Here is a 17,170-nt window from a genome sequence, read left to right on the forward strand (position 1 = left end):
AAATCAAATATATATATATTTTTCAAATGAGCTAGCAACATTTTGTGGCCAGTAGTCTCCGAACTACACTCTACATTATTAGACTACATAAACCTTTTGCAAGTAGTTATTGGTTAGTAGTGAGGGTTTAACGTGGTTTAACTAGAAATCCTGGGTCACATTTGCCAAAAACCCATCTGGGATTGTATAATACAGACCAGCCTGTTTTGGATAGAATCACTTTACTGTACATCACAACTGAGCAGAAACAATGCATCAGTGGTTTCAGAATTGAGTGGGGCGTCATTGAGTGGGCTCTCTAAAATACCTTTTAAATAAACACCAGAACCATGATTCATCCAGATTAATTATACTTTCAACAAAATACAGAGTGGTCATTTCCACCGTGATCTAGTCTAGTAGCACATCTCCTTTCTGTTGCCACAAGCCAGCCATGCTACAGCCTCTCAGGCACCGCACACTTCAAAGCCACACAACAGATTCAAGCTTCATTTCAGATTGCTTTATTTCATTTTGAATGAAAGGAGAGGAAAGTTTAGGGAAGAAGCGTTCTATTGGATGGACAGAATAAGAGACGAGTTCAGCAGCGCATGTTCTACAGACAAACTCCACAACACGGCAGCGTGATAAATACACGGCACAGAAAGACAAGGAAATCCCATAACATTACTAATAACAAAACACATAAATAACGATTTATGAAATATCTACTCATGAAGATATATCAGCAGCTGAGAGGCAACAGAACTGGACTGCTGCTTTCAAAATGCATTGATGTTTATTTAAAGACAAAAAGTGCTGATTTATTTTTCTCCTGATCAGTTCGGTGTGTTTCTGAGGGGTGGTGGGTGCGGCAGAGGGGGAAATAGGGCCCAGTGTGTTTCTGAGGGGGTGGTGGGTGCGGCAGAGGGGGAAATAGGGCCCAGTGTGTTTCTGAGGGGGTGGTGGGTGTGGCAGGGGGGAAATAGGGCCCAGTGTGTTTCTGAGGGGTGGTGGGTGCGGCAGAGGGGGAAATAAGGCCCAGTGTGTTTCTGAGGGGGTGGTGGGTGCGGCAGAGGGGGAAATAGGGCCCAGTGTGTTTCTGGGGGGTGGTGGGTGCGGCAGGGGGAAATAGGGCCCAGTGTGTTTCTGAGGGGGTGGTGGGTGTGGCAGAGGGGAAATAAGGCCCAGTGTGTTTCTGAGGGGGTTGTGGGTGCGGCAGAGGGGGAAATAGGGCCCAGTGTGTTTGCCTCTGTTTACATACAATAAGTATTTTCTCCAGTGGCAGAAAAATAAATACTGCAACTTTTCACTCTAGAGATTTTTTAACAGCGTTCCTCAGAGCAATATTGATTATGAAACATTTCTGAAAAACACAACACACAGAGAGAGTAGAGTCTATTCTAAAATGAACCGTTGTGCATTTCTCCCAAATGCCTCATGTATTTCAGATGTTCCATGGTGGACATTATATCCAGTATCCCATCCTGTTTTCCAGCTTTTGAAATGTTTCCCTTTTAAAGGTAAGTCACARAAAATAAAACAAATAATTCAAGTCACATCCCAAACGTACTTGAGGACATGTAGGTAGTATCCCCATAGTCCCACTACATCGTCTGTGATCTTGTGACGGAAGCCTATACAAATATAGCACGTCAAATACAATGGAACAATTCTTTTTTGCTATTTCAGCCCTAGATTTTGTTTTGAGAACAATATCAAATTATGCAAATTTGTGCCACAGCAAAATTTCACTATACAACAAGGTTTTTGCACATATTTTTCACTTGCACAATTACTGTACGATCTGATTTCCCAAATGTTTTCTTTATTAACCATGCAATTAAAAAGAAAATCATCCATTCATCCTTTGATGCTTTCATCTGACATCTGCATGTACAAATTTGCCAAACTAATGTATATAAATAAAAGACCAGTCAAGGAAATTCATTTTTAAGATTCTGCACTTTCACCTACAGTTAAAAGCTAAAAGATAACAAATGAGTTATGGTACGACATGCCCACAGAACATTTAGGTTCAGCTGGAGCTTTTACATGAATCCCAAAAGAGGATGTATATGGTGTGTATTGGCCATATACTATCATAGTCTTATAACAGTTTTTTTTACCCATATGGTATAATACATTATAAAGAGTATACCTGAGAAAACAAAATGAAACCACTTTATGCTTTACATAAAACATGGACATTTCGTCCTCATGTCACCATGACACAACAGTCAATAAACTAAAGTAAAACCATAGTAGCGTTATGCTTCTAATGGTTATGTATACTGCAGGCTATCACGTAAAGTCAGCATCGGTGTTCTTATCCATTACTGCATTACTGTCATGGTGTACCAGGCCTAGCAGGCATAGCACGCAGACAAGAGGAGGTGAACTAAACACTCTGACTGACATAATAATGCACTATAGCTACTGCTAAAGAGGTAATGGCCAACATCAACATAATCCATTCACAGGAGATGAAAAGCAGTTCCATGGGATTATATGACATTAATATGGGGGAAGGTCAAATGCAGTTTCCCTTTTCAAAATGGCTGCTTTTAAATTGCACTAGGAGTAAAACATTGGCAAACGTAAAGTATCAAAAAAGTCAAATCTCTAATGCTACTTCATAAAATAAATAGCAAAAATATATGTTCAGAAATCAAGGACTCAAATAAATAATATTAACAAAAACTACATTACATAAAGTTCTTATACCCACAGAACATAAAGGTATACAATACAAACACACCATAGTACCATTGGTTCACATTGCACTATGGTAAAAGTCACCATGACAGCCAACCTTTACAGTCTCCAATTATCTTTTACTGATGCAATTACAGCAGATTCAAAATTGTTTAATTTCTTCCATTATTCCATGAGCCATTTATCAGAGAAGTCATTTTTGCAGAGAAGTTGCTTGAACATATTGCTTTACGATAGGATCTGGTGAGCTCCAATACAACTTACTAGGACATTATGTTGCTATTCTGTAAAKMCTTGTTTTGTCCTTCACATGTTTGTTGTCTCTGTCCGATCTTGTTGTACATTTTAGTCTGAATATYGCTACAGTACYATACATCAATAAATGCKTGCAGARGCCCACAKATCTGTTCAGTAATCAGTACTGGTTGTGATTGTCTTTTGTCATTCCCTCAGAGATAATCGTCAATAGGAATGTTTGTCAGAATCTATAGTGAAACAACCACCTCCTTCGAGCACCAACCATCATTTTTCCTCATCTTCCTTTCTCCCCAACCTGGTCTCAGAGCATTTCGTATTACTCTGTACATAAATCCGTAACACTCCATTTAGCATGATATGCTACGTTTCGTTTCGTATGGTATGTATAATTTGTGGATGTCCATCACCCATTTCGTATGATATATTACAAATTTTCTAAACGTACAATATGTTACGAATTTCCTAAACGTACTATATGTTACGAATTCTATCTAGGTGGCTAACTTTAGCTAGCTGGCTAACGTTAGCTATGCTGGGGATTAGGGTTAGGGGTCAGGGTTAGGAGAAGGGTTAGCTAAAAGAGTTAAGGTTAGGGTTAGGGTTAGCTAACATGGTAAGTAGCTAAAAAGTAGTAAGTAGTTGAAAAGTTGCTAGAGTTGTCCATGATGAGATTCAAATTTGCAACCTTTGGGTTGCTAGACATTCGAGTTATATGCCCGACCAACCCCCCTACTTTCGTTTTTGCCTTAAGTAACCATCTGTCTTATGTAACCATACAAAAAGTAACATATCATAATAATTTCAGTGTTGAGGATGTACATTTACTATGTTACTTCTAGTAACAGGCTGTTCTCCCACCTCTTCCTTTAACCAGGAAGATCGTTCTCTGTTATTTGACCTTCGTATGTTAGTGTTTATACAGTGTGTGTATGTGGGTGCCATAGCCAATCTCTACACACAGATTTCAATGGGCGTGGCCACCAAGATGCGTCCGGTCCCTCCGTTGTCACGGGAGACACGTTCGTAGCTGCTGGTGGAGGAGGGGGAGCCAGTGGAGGAGTAGTGTCCGCCCATGGGCTCTATCAGGCTCTGCTGCTTTAGCCTGTCCACCAGCACATCCTCTTCAGATGACGACGAGCTGAGCTCCACCTGGGGCCCACTACCCACTGACCCTCCTCCCGCAACGCTGCTGCTACCCGGCTCATTGTCCAGCATCCAGTGGTGGTTGAAGTAGCTGAAAACCTCCTTAACGGAGCAGCGGCGCTCCTGCTCAATGGACAGGAGCCTGCGGAACATGCGCAGCCCCTCGTCTGTGAAGCGCCGCCACTGAGAGGGCACCGTGCCCGTCCGGCGCCGCTGCCAGCGCACAAACTCCTGGTAGAAGGCGTCCGACGGCAGGGCCTTCTCCCAGGGGAAGTTGCCGGTGAGCATGCAGAAGAGGAGGACACCGAAGGCCCACACGTCAGTGCTGTAGTCCACGCAGAAGCCCTCGTGCTGCGAGGCATCGCACAACTCCGGTGCTGTGTACGGGATGGTTCCGCTGACACGCTTCACTGGGGAACCGGCACGCCGTGTCATGCCGAAGTCTGACAGCTTGACCTTACGGCACTCTTTGTCAAAGATYAGGATGTTCTCAGGCTTGATGTCCCGGTGGACTAGCTTCTTACAGTGCAGGTAGTCCAGGGCGATGGCCACCTGGTGGACACAACGCTTAGCCACKGTCTCTGGAAGACCCACCTAAACAGAGACGAGTACACACTGAGGTCAAACAATCCACCAGCAAGTAAAAGATTTAAGCCGTCCATGAGAATGTGTGTTTGGCCATAAGCCAAGGATTTTATGTAACTCTCAACTGTGCATGTTGACTAGGGGTTATCAGGTATTACATTAGTTATAGAAAATAKKTTTRTATAAATAGTCTTCAATGGATGACGGGTGGTTAGATAATGACTTGGATTATGTTGCTATCTGAGCTTTTTCTAAAAATAGATATACAGCAKCAATATCTCACATTCATTTTASACATGAACATTTKTCATGTKAAATCTYTACATTATCKTTCASCTGGAAATAAAATAGCTTTTATGTTATTCATATTTCAGACATTATGTTGAGCGCCTTCTATTGTAACAGCAGATGAATACATCTCTGTTCATCTCACCTGAGGGGGAATGACGTCGAAGAGGTCTCCTGCCAGGGCATACTCCTGAGCGAAGACGTAGTAGTCYTCTGTCTCAAAGGCAATGCCGAACATGTTGATGATAAAGGGGCAGGGAGACAGGTAGAGAGAGATGCTGTACTCCCTTAAGAAGCTCTTCAGTTTGGTTGTTTTCTTCCTCAYGAACTTCAGAGCCATCTTAGTGCCTAGAACATAARGTACAGTACTGGATGAGAAATGTTCTGRGAGTCCTATGAGACAGTTAGCTGCACCGAATTTAGGCTTGTAAATAAATTAAACTGATATTAATTACAAAACCTGTCTGGGATTAATTCAATTTAGTGAGGTTACAGGATTTCATCCAAGACCACTTTTTTTTCGCTGAGGGGGATTTATAAATATTCCAAAGCCTCTGTCAGAATAGTTTAGTCACGACACCATCCTCTTTACCTACAGAGAGGGGATGGGGCTGCCTGGGCACTTCAGCTTTGATGCAGCGGARTTGGCAGTAAATTGAAAGTGATTACATACAAAAGTGTTGCAGTAAACACGTACTGAAATAGAGCCAGTAAGTGCAACACTAATAAAATTAGAGCCAATGATTGGGAGGGGGGAGCTGCTTTTCCTTTGCCTGTCTGTAAATCCTTGTGATTCATATACACTCAGTATAAAAACATTAAGAACACCTTTCCATGTCAGACTGACCAGGTGAAAGCTATGATCCCTTACTGATGTCACTTGTTAAATCCACTTCAATCAGTGTAGATGAAGGGGAGGAGACGGGTTAAAGAAGGATTTTTAAGTCTTGAGACAATTGAAGCCATGGATTGTTTATGTGTGCCATTCAGAGGGTGAATGGGCAAGACAAAATATTTAAGTGCCTTTGAATGGGGTATGGTAGTAGGTGCCAGACGCACCGGTTTGTGTCAAGAACTGCAACGCTGCTGGGTTTTTCCACCATCAACAGTTTCCTGGCTGTATCAAGAATGGTCCACCACCCAAAGGCCATCCAGCCAACTTGACACAACTGTGGGAAGCATTGGAGTCAACATGGGCCAGCATCRCTGTGGAACGCTTTCGACACCTTGTAGAGTCCATGCCCCAATGAAATGAGGCTGTTCTGAGGGGGGGGGGGGGYGMCAATATTAGGAAGGTGTTCCTAATGTTTGGTATATGCAGTGTATAACATAAAGACACAGGACGCATGACATGGATTCTGTCGTCTGGGAGTAATAGCGCAGAGCAATCTGGAAGGAAATGACTCAGAACCTTCTACCGACCACACCCTATTTCCCTGAATGACAGGAAAACAGAAATTAGCAGAGGAAATATGGGAAGGGGACAAGGTCAAGACTAGGAGATGGAAAATTGCCAGATTGAAATGCATCAATGTCTGTCTCTCCCTGGTGCCACAGTGGCTCTGTGAGCTCAGGGGAAAAGAGAAGCTTCTCCAATAGCACCACCTCAGCTCTGGTAAGAGCATAAAGTAGTGAGCATGCAGACGTGACACTTGGCATTCAGGTCAAAGGGTTCAATCTTGGTTTCATCAGACCAGAGAATCTTGTTTCTCATGGTCTGAGAGTCCTTTAGGTGCCTTTTGGCAAACTCCAAGCAGGCTGWCATGTGCCTTTTACTGAGGAGTGGCTTCCATCTAGTGGCTTCCATTGGTGGAGTGCTGCAGAAAATGGTTGTCCTTCTAGAAGGTTCTCCCATCTCCACAGAGGAACTGGAGCTCTGTCAGAGTGACCATTGGGTTCTTGGCACCTTCCTGACCAAGGCCCTTCTCTCCCGATTTCTCAGTTTGGCCGGGTGGCCAGCTATAGGGAGTGTCTTGGTCTTTCTAAACTTCTTCCATTTAAGAATGATGGAGGCCCCTGTGTTCTTGGGGACCTTCAATGATGCAGACATTTTTTGGTACCCTTCCACAGATCTGTGCCTTGACACAATCCTGTCTCGGAGCTCTACATACAATTCCTTCAACCTCATGGCTTGGTTTTTGCTCTGACATGCACTATCAACTGTGGGACCTTATATAGACAGGTGTGTGCCTTTCCAAATCATTTCCAATCCATTTACTTTACCGTAGGTGGACTCCAATCAAGTTGTAGAAACATCTCAAGGATGATCAATGGTAACAGGATGCACCTAAGCTCAATTTCAAGTCTCATTGCAAAGAGTCTTGAATACTTATGGAAATAAGGTATTTCTGTTTTGATTTTTAATACATTTGCAAAAAAAAAATGTTAACTGTTTTCTCATTGTCATTATGGGGTATTGTGTGTAGATTGATGAGGATTTGTATTTATTTAATCCATTTTAGAATAAGGCTGTAACATAACAACATGTATACTTTCCGAATGCACTGTATATTTTTGGTTTTCATAAAAGTCCTCTTGGGTTTCTAACCTCACCTGCACACATCTTTACTGTACCTTGTTTTTTCAATGTCACTGCTTGTCTTTCACTTGTCTTTTTTTGTGTGAATAAATTTAACTAAAACTACACCAAATGATATGATCGTTGATATGGTAAAAACGCAATGTTGGTAAAAACGCAATGTTGAACTACTAAAATCAATAGAGAAAATTGTATTGGGAAAATATTTGCACTGCAAATACAAGATAACTAATATTTTCTCTCTATAGTCGTATACAAAAGTGAACACTAAATATTCATTGAACATACTGTACATTTTGAAGAGGTTTAGATGGATATTTACTCACAGACAAATTGTGAATATTAATTCTAACTAAATCAGATTTGAAAGTGAAGAACTGTTTTGATAGCTTGCTTCAAAATGATTTGATCTCCTAATATACATTTTTGCTGAATTGTGGTAATCCCACATGATGACTGATATGCAATGAATTATTCCAGAACTACAGCTCTACATTCAAGCTAATATCCACCTGTATGATGGATTGAGTYAGCATTATCAAAGCTATCATCAAACTGTAAAATAAAGATTGGTCTCCCCTATGAATCATGCTGATCTGAGATTATACTCATACCCAAATTTACAACCACCCTAATTCCCAGAGCTTTTATAGGGTAGCAAATTGGCCTGCCTCACTAAAACACAATTACACAGCAGCATGATTTAGAAGTCATCATATAAATACTATTCAACACATCTCTGACGGCAAGAACTCTTTTCATTATTTATGTCCTGAGCTGATAGCGTCAAATGTTTGAATTGGGGAATGTAATATGATGGGGGCGTGGGATCCGAGAGCTGGGTAAATACTTTATTTTTTACCTTTATTTAACTAGGCAAGTCAGTTAAGAACACATTCTTATTTACAATGACGGCCTACCCCGGCCACACCCGGACGACACTTGGCCAATTGTGCGCCGCCCTGTGGGACTCCCAATCACGGCCGGTTGTAATGTAAGTGTTTTTGTACATGATTTAGGTCTAATGACAACCCAGTGATAGTGGTTTTGGATAGTTCCAGATMGTGTGTCCTTTCACTGCTTTATAAAAGAGCTGAGGACAAACTGTGCACTTTGGTGGCTTGTGTATGTCATTATTCCCCTAGATGTAGGAGGGTAATTTGCTCACCCCCACACACTTTTGAGTTGGTTAAACAAGACTGTAAAGTGGACTGAGCAYATGGTTGACATTTTGTCTTGCATTTTATGTCACAAAGGTTGAAATTATTTGCTAAAATAGGTCATTTTGATAAGCAATCTGGATGGGGTTTGTGCTTCACTGCTATTCCGAAACTAGGGAGGCCGCAGAAACTAGGGAGGCCGCATTCACTATAATTATGGTCCACAAATGAATTCTTTAAAGAGTGGAGCGATCTAAATACTTCAAAGATGTGTAAGATTACTGTGACCGTGGAAAACATGTAAAAAAAAAATACATTTTAGATGGAATCTGGAGTGAATCTAAATATTCTGATTGTAAACACTGATATAAAACCCCTGAAAAAATATGATTTGGTTGTTTTCACATCAGCAAGCAATGTTTCTGTTTTGTTGCGCTCTGTTGATGGTCTGTCTGGAATAGACCAACTGACATGAATATAACACATTGGTTATTCTCAACGSCACAGMTAGCTTCCATCAGAGACAAACTCACCTCTGATTTTGTGGATGACRAGGTCCACTTTCCCATAGGTACCCTTACCCAGCTCTCTGATGACCTCATAGTACTTGCTGATGTCTAGCTTCTCCAGGTTCTGGGCAGCAATGAGCTGCAGCTCCTCCAGGATGTCGATGGAGGCGCGGGACCCAGACCCGTGGGACCCATGGAGAGAGGAGCTCATTCTGCCTGGGAGAGATGCCTGGAGCACAGGGATCTGGTGACTGCTGTTGTTCCTAAAGAAGTTAACAGGAGGAGCAGGAAGGAATGCAAGGTTAAAGAGAGATAGGCACGTAGCCTATACAATGAAAATGGTGGATACCCCAATGGCTTTTGTGTCTCACCTCTCTCTACACACAGAGAGACACACACCTCGCTTATCGACAACATCAAAGACACTGAGTGTTTTGTAACCGAGACAAATAAGCTCTTATGTAACCATTGCATCCTGCGTTAAACACAGATCTACTTTCCGCTGTGTGAAGCCCCTTTCAAGTGACCGAGATCACAGGCCTCTGTTTCCACCCAGAGAACAGTGCTGGGGAACACACAACCACTGCAGAGGAAAGAACAGAGACAACTAATTCCCTTTCCACTTCACTAATCAGTCACTCGCACTCTGGATTCAGATCATGTGGCTATGCTTCTCTGTAACTCTTCTGTGCCCTCCAAAACTTTTGTTTCAAAATGTCTCCTGTTAGAGTTCTGTGAGATCCATAAAACCTTTGTCTAGGTCTGAGCCTCAAATTACTCAGAGCATCAACTCAACATTCACTTGCATGGAAAGGGAAGGACACAGCGACAACAGTGGTTAATTCTTGACAGGCACTTTCATTATCTTGCCTGCCGGTGAAATTTTTGTCAGCTCAGCTCATTGCAGATCTGTTTCAGTCGGCCGTCTGATCCAAGACCATGTAACGACAAGCCAAGAAACACTCATTTGCAATATCCTTTCTTTCATCACCCAGGGCAGACAAATATCTGAATGACTGAATGAACTTCACGGCCCTGATGGTACAGCAGAATTGTGCCATCTCTCATTAATGAAGTAAGAATGTGTTGAATGAGACATCCTGTGGATAGTCCATCTGTGTATGCCTCCACATGTGTGTGTGTGTGTGTGTGTGTGTGTGTGTGTGTGTGTGTGTGTGTTGTGTGTGTGTGGTGTGTGTGTGTGTGTGTGTGTGTGTGTGTGTGTGTGTGTGTGTGTGTGTGTGTGTGTGTGTGTGTGTGTGTGTGTGTGTGTGTGTGTGTGTGTGTGTGTGTTACTTATTTTCTGTGAGTTTATGCATGGTACATGTGTGGCAATTCACTGAGGGGGCTGTTTCAACAGGGGAGCCAGCTGGCTGTCCATCAGAGCAGTACTATGACTACTAGCAGCAGTCCAGTCAGCATCCCACTGACAAGGTTATTAAAACACACAACAGCCTAGGCACCAGTCCCGTTTCTCTTCTACATATGAAGATGAACCAGCGCCACAAACACACAGACACTCACCACACCACCACACACACACACACCACACAACACACCACACACACAACACACACACACCACACACACACACACACACACACACACACACACACACCACAACACACACACACACACACACACACACACACACACAACAACACACAACACACACACACACACACACACTTTTGCATGGTTTGTGTCATATCAAAGAGCCTGGAGATGAAAGGAGAGTCAAACAGTGGTAATTAAGCTCTGCTCCTCTGCTGCAGCCCTGACTCAGCCCCACAGCAGCCACCAGGCCCGCTCCCTCGCTGCTCCCCGTCCCCGCTTCCTGCCCCCAGTCCCCGGAATATTCATGCCACCGCTATTCCCAGGAGGACCTCTGGGAGCACCAAGCTCTGTTTGTCACACAGATAGAGCACTGTGACCCCCGTACCATGTCTCTCCTCAATGGGATTCAGCTCATCTGTATTCAAAGCACAGARGGAGCACAGTTTGACTGGTGTACCTTGAGTCACAGCCCTCATCCCCACCCCTCCCTTCTGTATCCCCATGTGACGCTGGTCTTTGCATAACACACTGGGGAAAAGGTGGTCGATGAGGATTGGTGACTGGAGGGCCCAAGGGGCAGTACTGCAGGTCGGGGAGGGGCTGGCTAGTACTGCAGATGGGGGAGGGGCTGGGCAGTGCAGTGAGAGGCCTGGACACTGAGGACCTTTTTGTCGCCTTGCTGCAGCTCACAGCTCATAGAGGGCAGACAGGCAGGCAGGAAGGCAGGCTGTAGTTAATTGCTGGCGATGCCAGGAATATTGACTTACAGTCTGGGTGCTATGTGACTATAGGTAGGAAACGTGACAACCCGCACAAAGTGCTGAGCAATGGTCATCTGCCTCCTGCTCTCCACACTCACACACGTGCACGCAGACACATTTACACTCACACCACCACACCCCACACACAAACACACCCCACACACAAACACACCCCACACACAACAGAAAGAGCAGCACAGCAAGAGCTGCCTTGGCCAGCTGATCAATGCTGCCTGCCAAGGTCCATTCTTGAGTATTTACACCTAATAATAATGTCTAATGTCTAATCAATAGATCTGGGAGTAAAGAGATAATCCACCTACAAAATGTTACCATCACTGTAATATGAGCCGGAGTGATTCATTTGTAGATATGCAATGTAAATTGTGAATCTCAAGCTTTGTTAGCAAGATTTGATGTGATTAAGTACGATTTTCTAGAGGGYAAACAACAATGTAAATGATTGATTAACATGTCAAAATCTACACAAATCAAGAGACTGAGCTGTGAACTGAAATGGGATCACAGTTTTGTGATTTATTCTTCATGGCACTGCCTGTCTCCCACAGTTACGATGTGGATGATTGCCGCCCAGTCCATGATTAAATGAGGAGTCTGGCACTCTTATAAAACGTGTCCCATGTCCTCTGTAACACACTTTCACTGCCTTGTCTTACTTAGCCATTTAGATTCAAATGGAAATTGTGACATGGTCTTTGATGTTGTAAAATGTATTCATCTATGGATGCAACACAGCATCCATCTARAGTTGATTGTGTGTGCATAGCATGTTCTCTGTGTTGTTGTTCAGTGCAGTAGGTATTCCAACAAAGGTATAACAGTTACTTYGAGAAGTCCTACTACAGCTTTACTGGACAGAAAGCCATTGATGCAGTGAGATTGCAATTTGAGTTCTGCTGTCTGGTAGATTGTTCAAGTACCTGGGCCATTMACCATGTTGGCAGGCTGTTGGAGTATGTCCTAAACCCAAACAGAACATCCAGCCAATGTACTGTTTTCTTTGTTTAACTGAGGAGTGGGGGTCATTCGCCTCTATTTGATGTAAATGTTTGAACYAATCTAACACAGCCCATTTTACCATCCTCAAAAAAGTACYTTYTCCTACATTTCCAAACAGCTAGGGGATGTGAATATAGTTTTGTGTGTTTYTATYGTACCAGAACTAATGTGCAGAATAGGTCAGCCTGTGTGGAGGGTGCTTTAGTTGTCATGACTCATAACACTTATGAATAATACGGGTCAACATGGTTTATTTGGTGTTGTAACAGTGAGCAATTTAGACCAAAAGATAGAACAGTGCAGAACAGTGCAGAAGTCCTTCTCCTGGGGTCTGTCCACTAGTAAAATAGGCTATATCCCAAGGACTAGGTGAACTGGGTGCCARTGTTGTTTCCTCTCACAGTCAAGGAGAAATGTAAGACAGACTGGCACCTTAATGCCCTTAGCGTATTATTGTCAAATACAAACAGGTGAGTACCAGTAAGACAGTAAGACAACACCCACAATGCCCCTAAACCAGCAGCTCTCAAATCACAAAGCTCACAATTTGAATGATATAACGGTACATCTAGAATGAAATTTGCATCGTAAGACAGGGATGGGTTTCTGTTGTTTCTCACAAACCATTAAAAATCACCAGAGGGGTTTCTCCAACCTCCACCAACAGCAAAGTCAACTGTTTTCACTCACATTGCTTACATAACACTGTCACTGTCTGTCTGAGAGGAAAGCCATCCAACCTGCTGCTCTGGGTAATGCTGAGTATCTGAATATGATCCKKATTACATCTACAGTATGGTCAGTGAGGGACACTTCACAAAGAATATAGTTTGCATATGCTCTGAATGCTATAGCTGTTTCTCCATCTCACACTGCTGTGTGGCCAGTGTGAGATGAAGCTGACAAAGGCAAAGATTAGAATATATATCCTCTGATGCTCTGGCTAAGTGACCACAAAACACACAAGTCTTTGGATACATGTCCCAGCACAGACAAAGCATAGACGCATATTATCGTCGAATCTAGCGTCTGACGAGACAATGACATGTTGTGTCTAGGTAGCATGAGGATTCATATGGAACTTTACGTAGGTGTTAAAAGAATAGAAACTAATTATGTGTAAAAGGTAAATGTGTGTGTGTGTGTGTGTGTGTGTGTGTGTGTGTGTGTGTAAAGCAAGGCACTGAGGAGAGGAGCATAGGAACTCCATACCAATAGACAACAGTTACAATGACAGATGTAGCACCTGAGCACATCATATATATTTCAAATGTTCTTCTACACAGGTATTTATTACTATACATAAATATCACTGCAATTCATTGGAAGGCTATTCACTATGATGCTATCAAGCCAAATTGCTTCAGCCATAGTATATACCATTGTCCTTCTCCTACTGTTTACTATACTGGTCTCAGGCTACATGTTACGATGCCGTAGATGTAATAAATAATAGGTTACTGTAAGACAATAAATGCACAACAAATAACTTTGAGAGATGTAAGCACACAATTTAAACACCTAGCTAATTCTAAACCATATTTAAAGCACATCGACTTGCTTGTAAACATGCCATTACGGGATGAAAACAGACAGCAGGAATAATGAATGTGTGAAACATTATGCAAAAGCAGGTCTATACAATCCAAATAAAAGCACTGATAAATTGATTGAAATTGTTATGATCCAACCAACAATGATGATTCATTGTTATCAATGTCTCTTACCTTTCAGATTGCGCTGATGCAATAGCTGGTGCTGTCATTCCGTTCAGCAGAAACTTTAATTGTATAGCAGGATAAACCGTCACAGGACTGGTCTGATTTCCTGTGCAAAATCGTATCTCTGAATAGTGCAGATTCAACGCTTTGTTGCCAGATGCACACGGCGCACAATAATATCACCTTGCTGGTGCTTCTGTCTGCTTCGTCAAGTACCTCTGTCAGCCTGACTTGCCCTATTGTCCTGTCGGCCTACGGCTGCTAGATGCAACTACCGCCAGGCAGCGAGGCTGCATTAACGCCAGCCCTCCGCAGCGGCGGCAATCGGAGACAGACGAGCAGCGCACATAAGGAGGGAGGGGGTTCTTGTGTCTCCATCAGATACCCAACATCTCTCTCTTTGCGCAAGGGGAATAAACAACAAGTAAAAAACGAGTGGAGCAGATATYATGTAATGTATTTGAGTAATATTTGACCCAGGACGTTTAAATAGCCCACAAATGTGTGTGGAACAGGTGTTGGCATCAGCAGGTGTCAAAATCAAATKAAATTMTATTTGTCACATGCGCTGAATACAACTGGTGTAGACTTTACCATGAATTGCTTGCTTATGAGCCCTTCCCAACGATGCAGAGTTAAAAAATAATATAGAAAATAGAAACACAAMAGGAATCAACTAAAATACATGAGAATGGAGCTACATACAGGGAGTACCAGTACCAGAACAATGTGCAGAGAGTGGGTACATATGTACATGAAGGCAGGGTAAAATGACTCGGCATCAGGATATGGACAGGTGGACAAGTGATTGACAGGTCAGGAGTTTTGACATAGGCTTTTGAAGTGATGCCAATTATGGATGCTTTAGTGCAGCAGTCAAAATGGCACTGAAAGCATTCCTATTACATTCTAGACCACCATGTCCCATGGGACAAAGAGTAGCCACAGCATGGCATTTGAATTGTCAATGGCAAGTTCTGAATCAGAATGTCACGCCCTGACCTTAGAGAGACGTTTTATTTCTCTATTTGGTTAGGTCAGGGTGTGATTTGGGGTGGGCATTCTATGTTGTCTATTTCTTTGTTTTTGGCCCGAGTATGGTTCCCAATCAGAGGCAACTGTCTATCGTTGTCTCTGATTGGGAATCATACTTAGGCAGCCCTTTTTCCCACATTCTGTTGTGGGATCTTGTTTTTGTTAGTTGCTGGTTTAGCGCTACTATACGTTACGTGTCGTTTATCTTTCTTGTTTTTTTGGTATTCATTTAATAAATTCAAAATGTACGCCCACCACGCTGCACCTTGGTCTCATTTCGACGACAGCCGTAACACAGAACAAGGCATGCATTTAGATTGTCAAACTTACTCAAGGAATGAATAAGTGATTCAAGGATATTATTTACATAACAAATGTAATTTAAATTCACAGACAGGCAGGTCAAGCAAGGTTGACCCATAGCAGGTCCATGTCAGAGGCAACCGTGCAAGACAAGTGATCATGAGTGTGGAGTGGGAGTAGCCTATAGTCGTGGTCTCAGAGAAGATGTCTCTGAGAGAGTTTGATTCAGGGTGACAGCAGAATTCTACCATGGCAAGGCAGTAAAGTATTCTCACATAAAGATTACAGTGTACTGCTGACCGTGATCTGCCCTGGCAGCTCTTTCCATCCTCAGTGGTTCTTCGTTACATTGAACCAGTGTAAAGCTGTGACTATGTGGAGTGAGCCAGAGACTAGAGTCTGAGAGTAGGCCACTTCATTGCTGAATAGGCTAGTTCAGAATTTCAGTTTTTGCACTGAATCACGTTCTCACAATCAACATTTACCGTTATTATTATATTGCAAATTGCTGGCATGTGAGGGTGGAGAATTGGTGTGCTGTTCATTTGTAGATAGTAATGCATGCATATTTCAAACTATTGTGACAGGTAGGCAATTGCATCCACTCACATTTTMTTTCAAATGCACTAAATCAGGCTGTGAATGTGACCAGAGTACTGGAGAACATGTGCCAGAGGCAACGGCAGTAATTTGTTATATTTCTATGAGTATCCGTTTATAAATGGACACAGAGGACAGGCTACTCACTACGTGGCTTATTAGAATCCCTTTCCGCTGCACTTCTAACCGGATTGCCTCCAGAACATTTTGGTTTGGTCTGATTCATCCTCATCTGAGCGGGTCCAGACGCAAGACCTGATCACAGCAGTGGATTGGTATTCTTCTGGTAACAGGGTTTGCCTCAAGTGAAAGACGGGATGATTTCTCCAACTGGCAGTCTGGCAGTTGTTAACACACCCATTAGACATGCACACGTCAGCAACAGAAAACATACATTGATTTATTTGGAGGCATGGGCTTGAATTATTATTGGTGTCATAACATAGAGAGAGAGAACGAGAGAGAGCGAGAGAGAGAGAGAGAGAGAGTGTGTGTGTGTGTGTGTGTGTGTGTGTGTGTGTGGTGTGGGGGGGTGTGTGAAGGGGGAGTTCTTTCCATTGTGGCACAATGGTCTCTGAACATCAGAGAGCATCATGACATAAACATGCAATAAATGTGATGAATGGAAATAAATATATGACACAATAGTAACAGATTGTGTTGAAAGTCTGAATGTTCTCTCCATCGATTAGTATAAAGGATCATTTTCTCCTCGGGTCCTCATCATGACAGTTTACTAAAACCCTCTCGGTGTCCCTCTGTGCAACACAACAACTACTTTATTGAGCTGTAAAACATACAAATGTGCCTTGGGTTCAAAATTCTGGTGGAAAATGTTCCAATGTTGTGGCAGACGGCTGCTGAAAATACATGTTTTCCTGAGCACCGTTAATTAAGATGGCTGTTGGCTGATATCATGGCTCCCTGTTTAAATGCATTGTTTGATCAATTCCCTGGCGACAATATGAGGTCCAGGGTGCTGCTGTAGGAAAGC

General features: G+C 42.8%; 1 protein-coding gene across 1 annotated transcript; it reads right to left on the bottom strand.

The window, feature by feature from the left end:
• Positions 1–568: 568 nt before the first annotated feature.
• On the bottom strand, positions 569–14,501 carry LOC111982093 (serine/threonine-protein kinase SBK1). The gene is made up of 4 exons (XM_024013646.3): positions 14,245–14,501; positions 9,204–9,442; positions 5,117–5,319; positions 569–4,692 (listed from the first exon to the last, which is right to left on the bottom strand). The coding sequence occupies exons 1-4, from the start codon at positions 14,280–14,282 to the stop codon at positions 3,907–3,909; spliced, it is 1,266 nt and encodes a 421-aa protein (XP_023869414.1). The 5' UTR covers positions 14,283–14,501; the 3' UTR covers positions 569–3,906.
• Positions 14,502–17,170: the final 2,669 nt, after the last annotated feature.

Source organism: Salvelinus sp. IW2-2015, linkage group LG20 (assembly GCF_002910315.2).
Source record: "Salvelinus sp. IW2-2015 linkage group LG20, ASM291031v2, whole genome shotgun sequence".
NCBI classification, from domain to species: Eukaryota; Metazoa; Chordata; class Actinopteri; order Salmoniformes; family Salmonidae; genus Salvelinus; species Salvelinus sp. IW2-2015.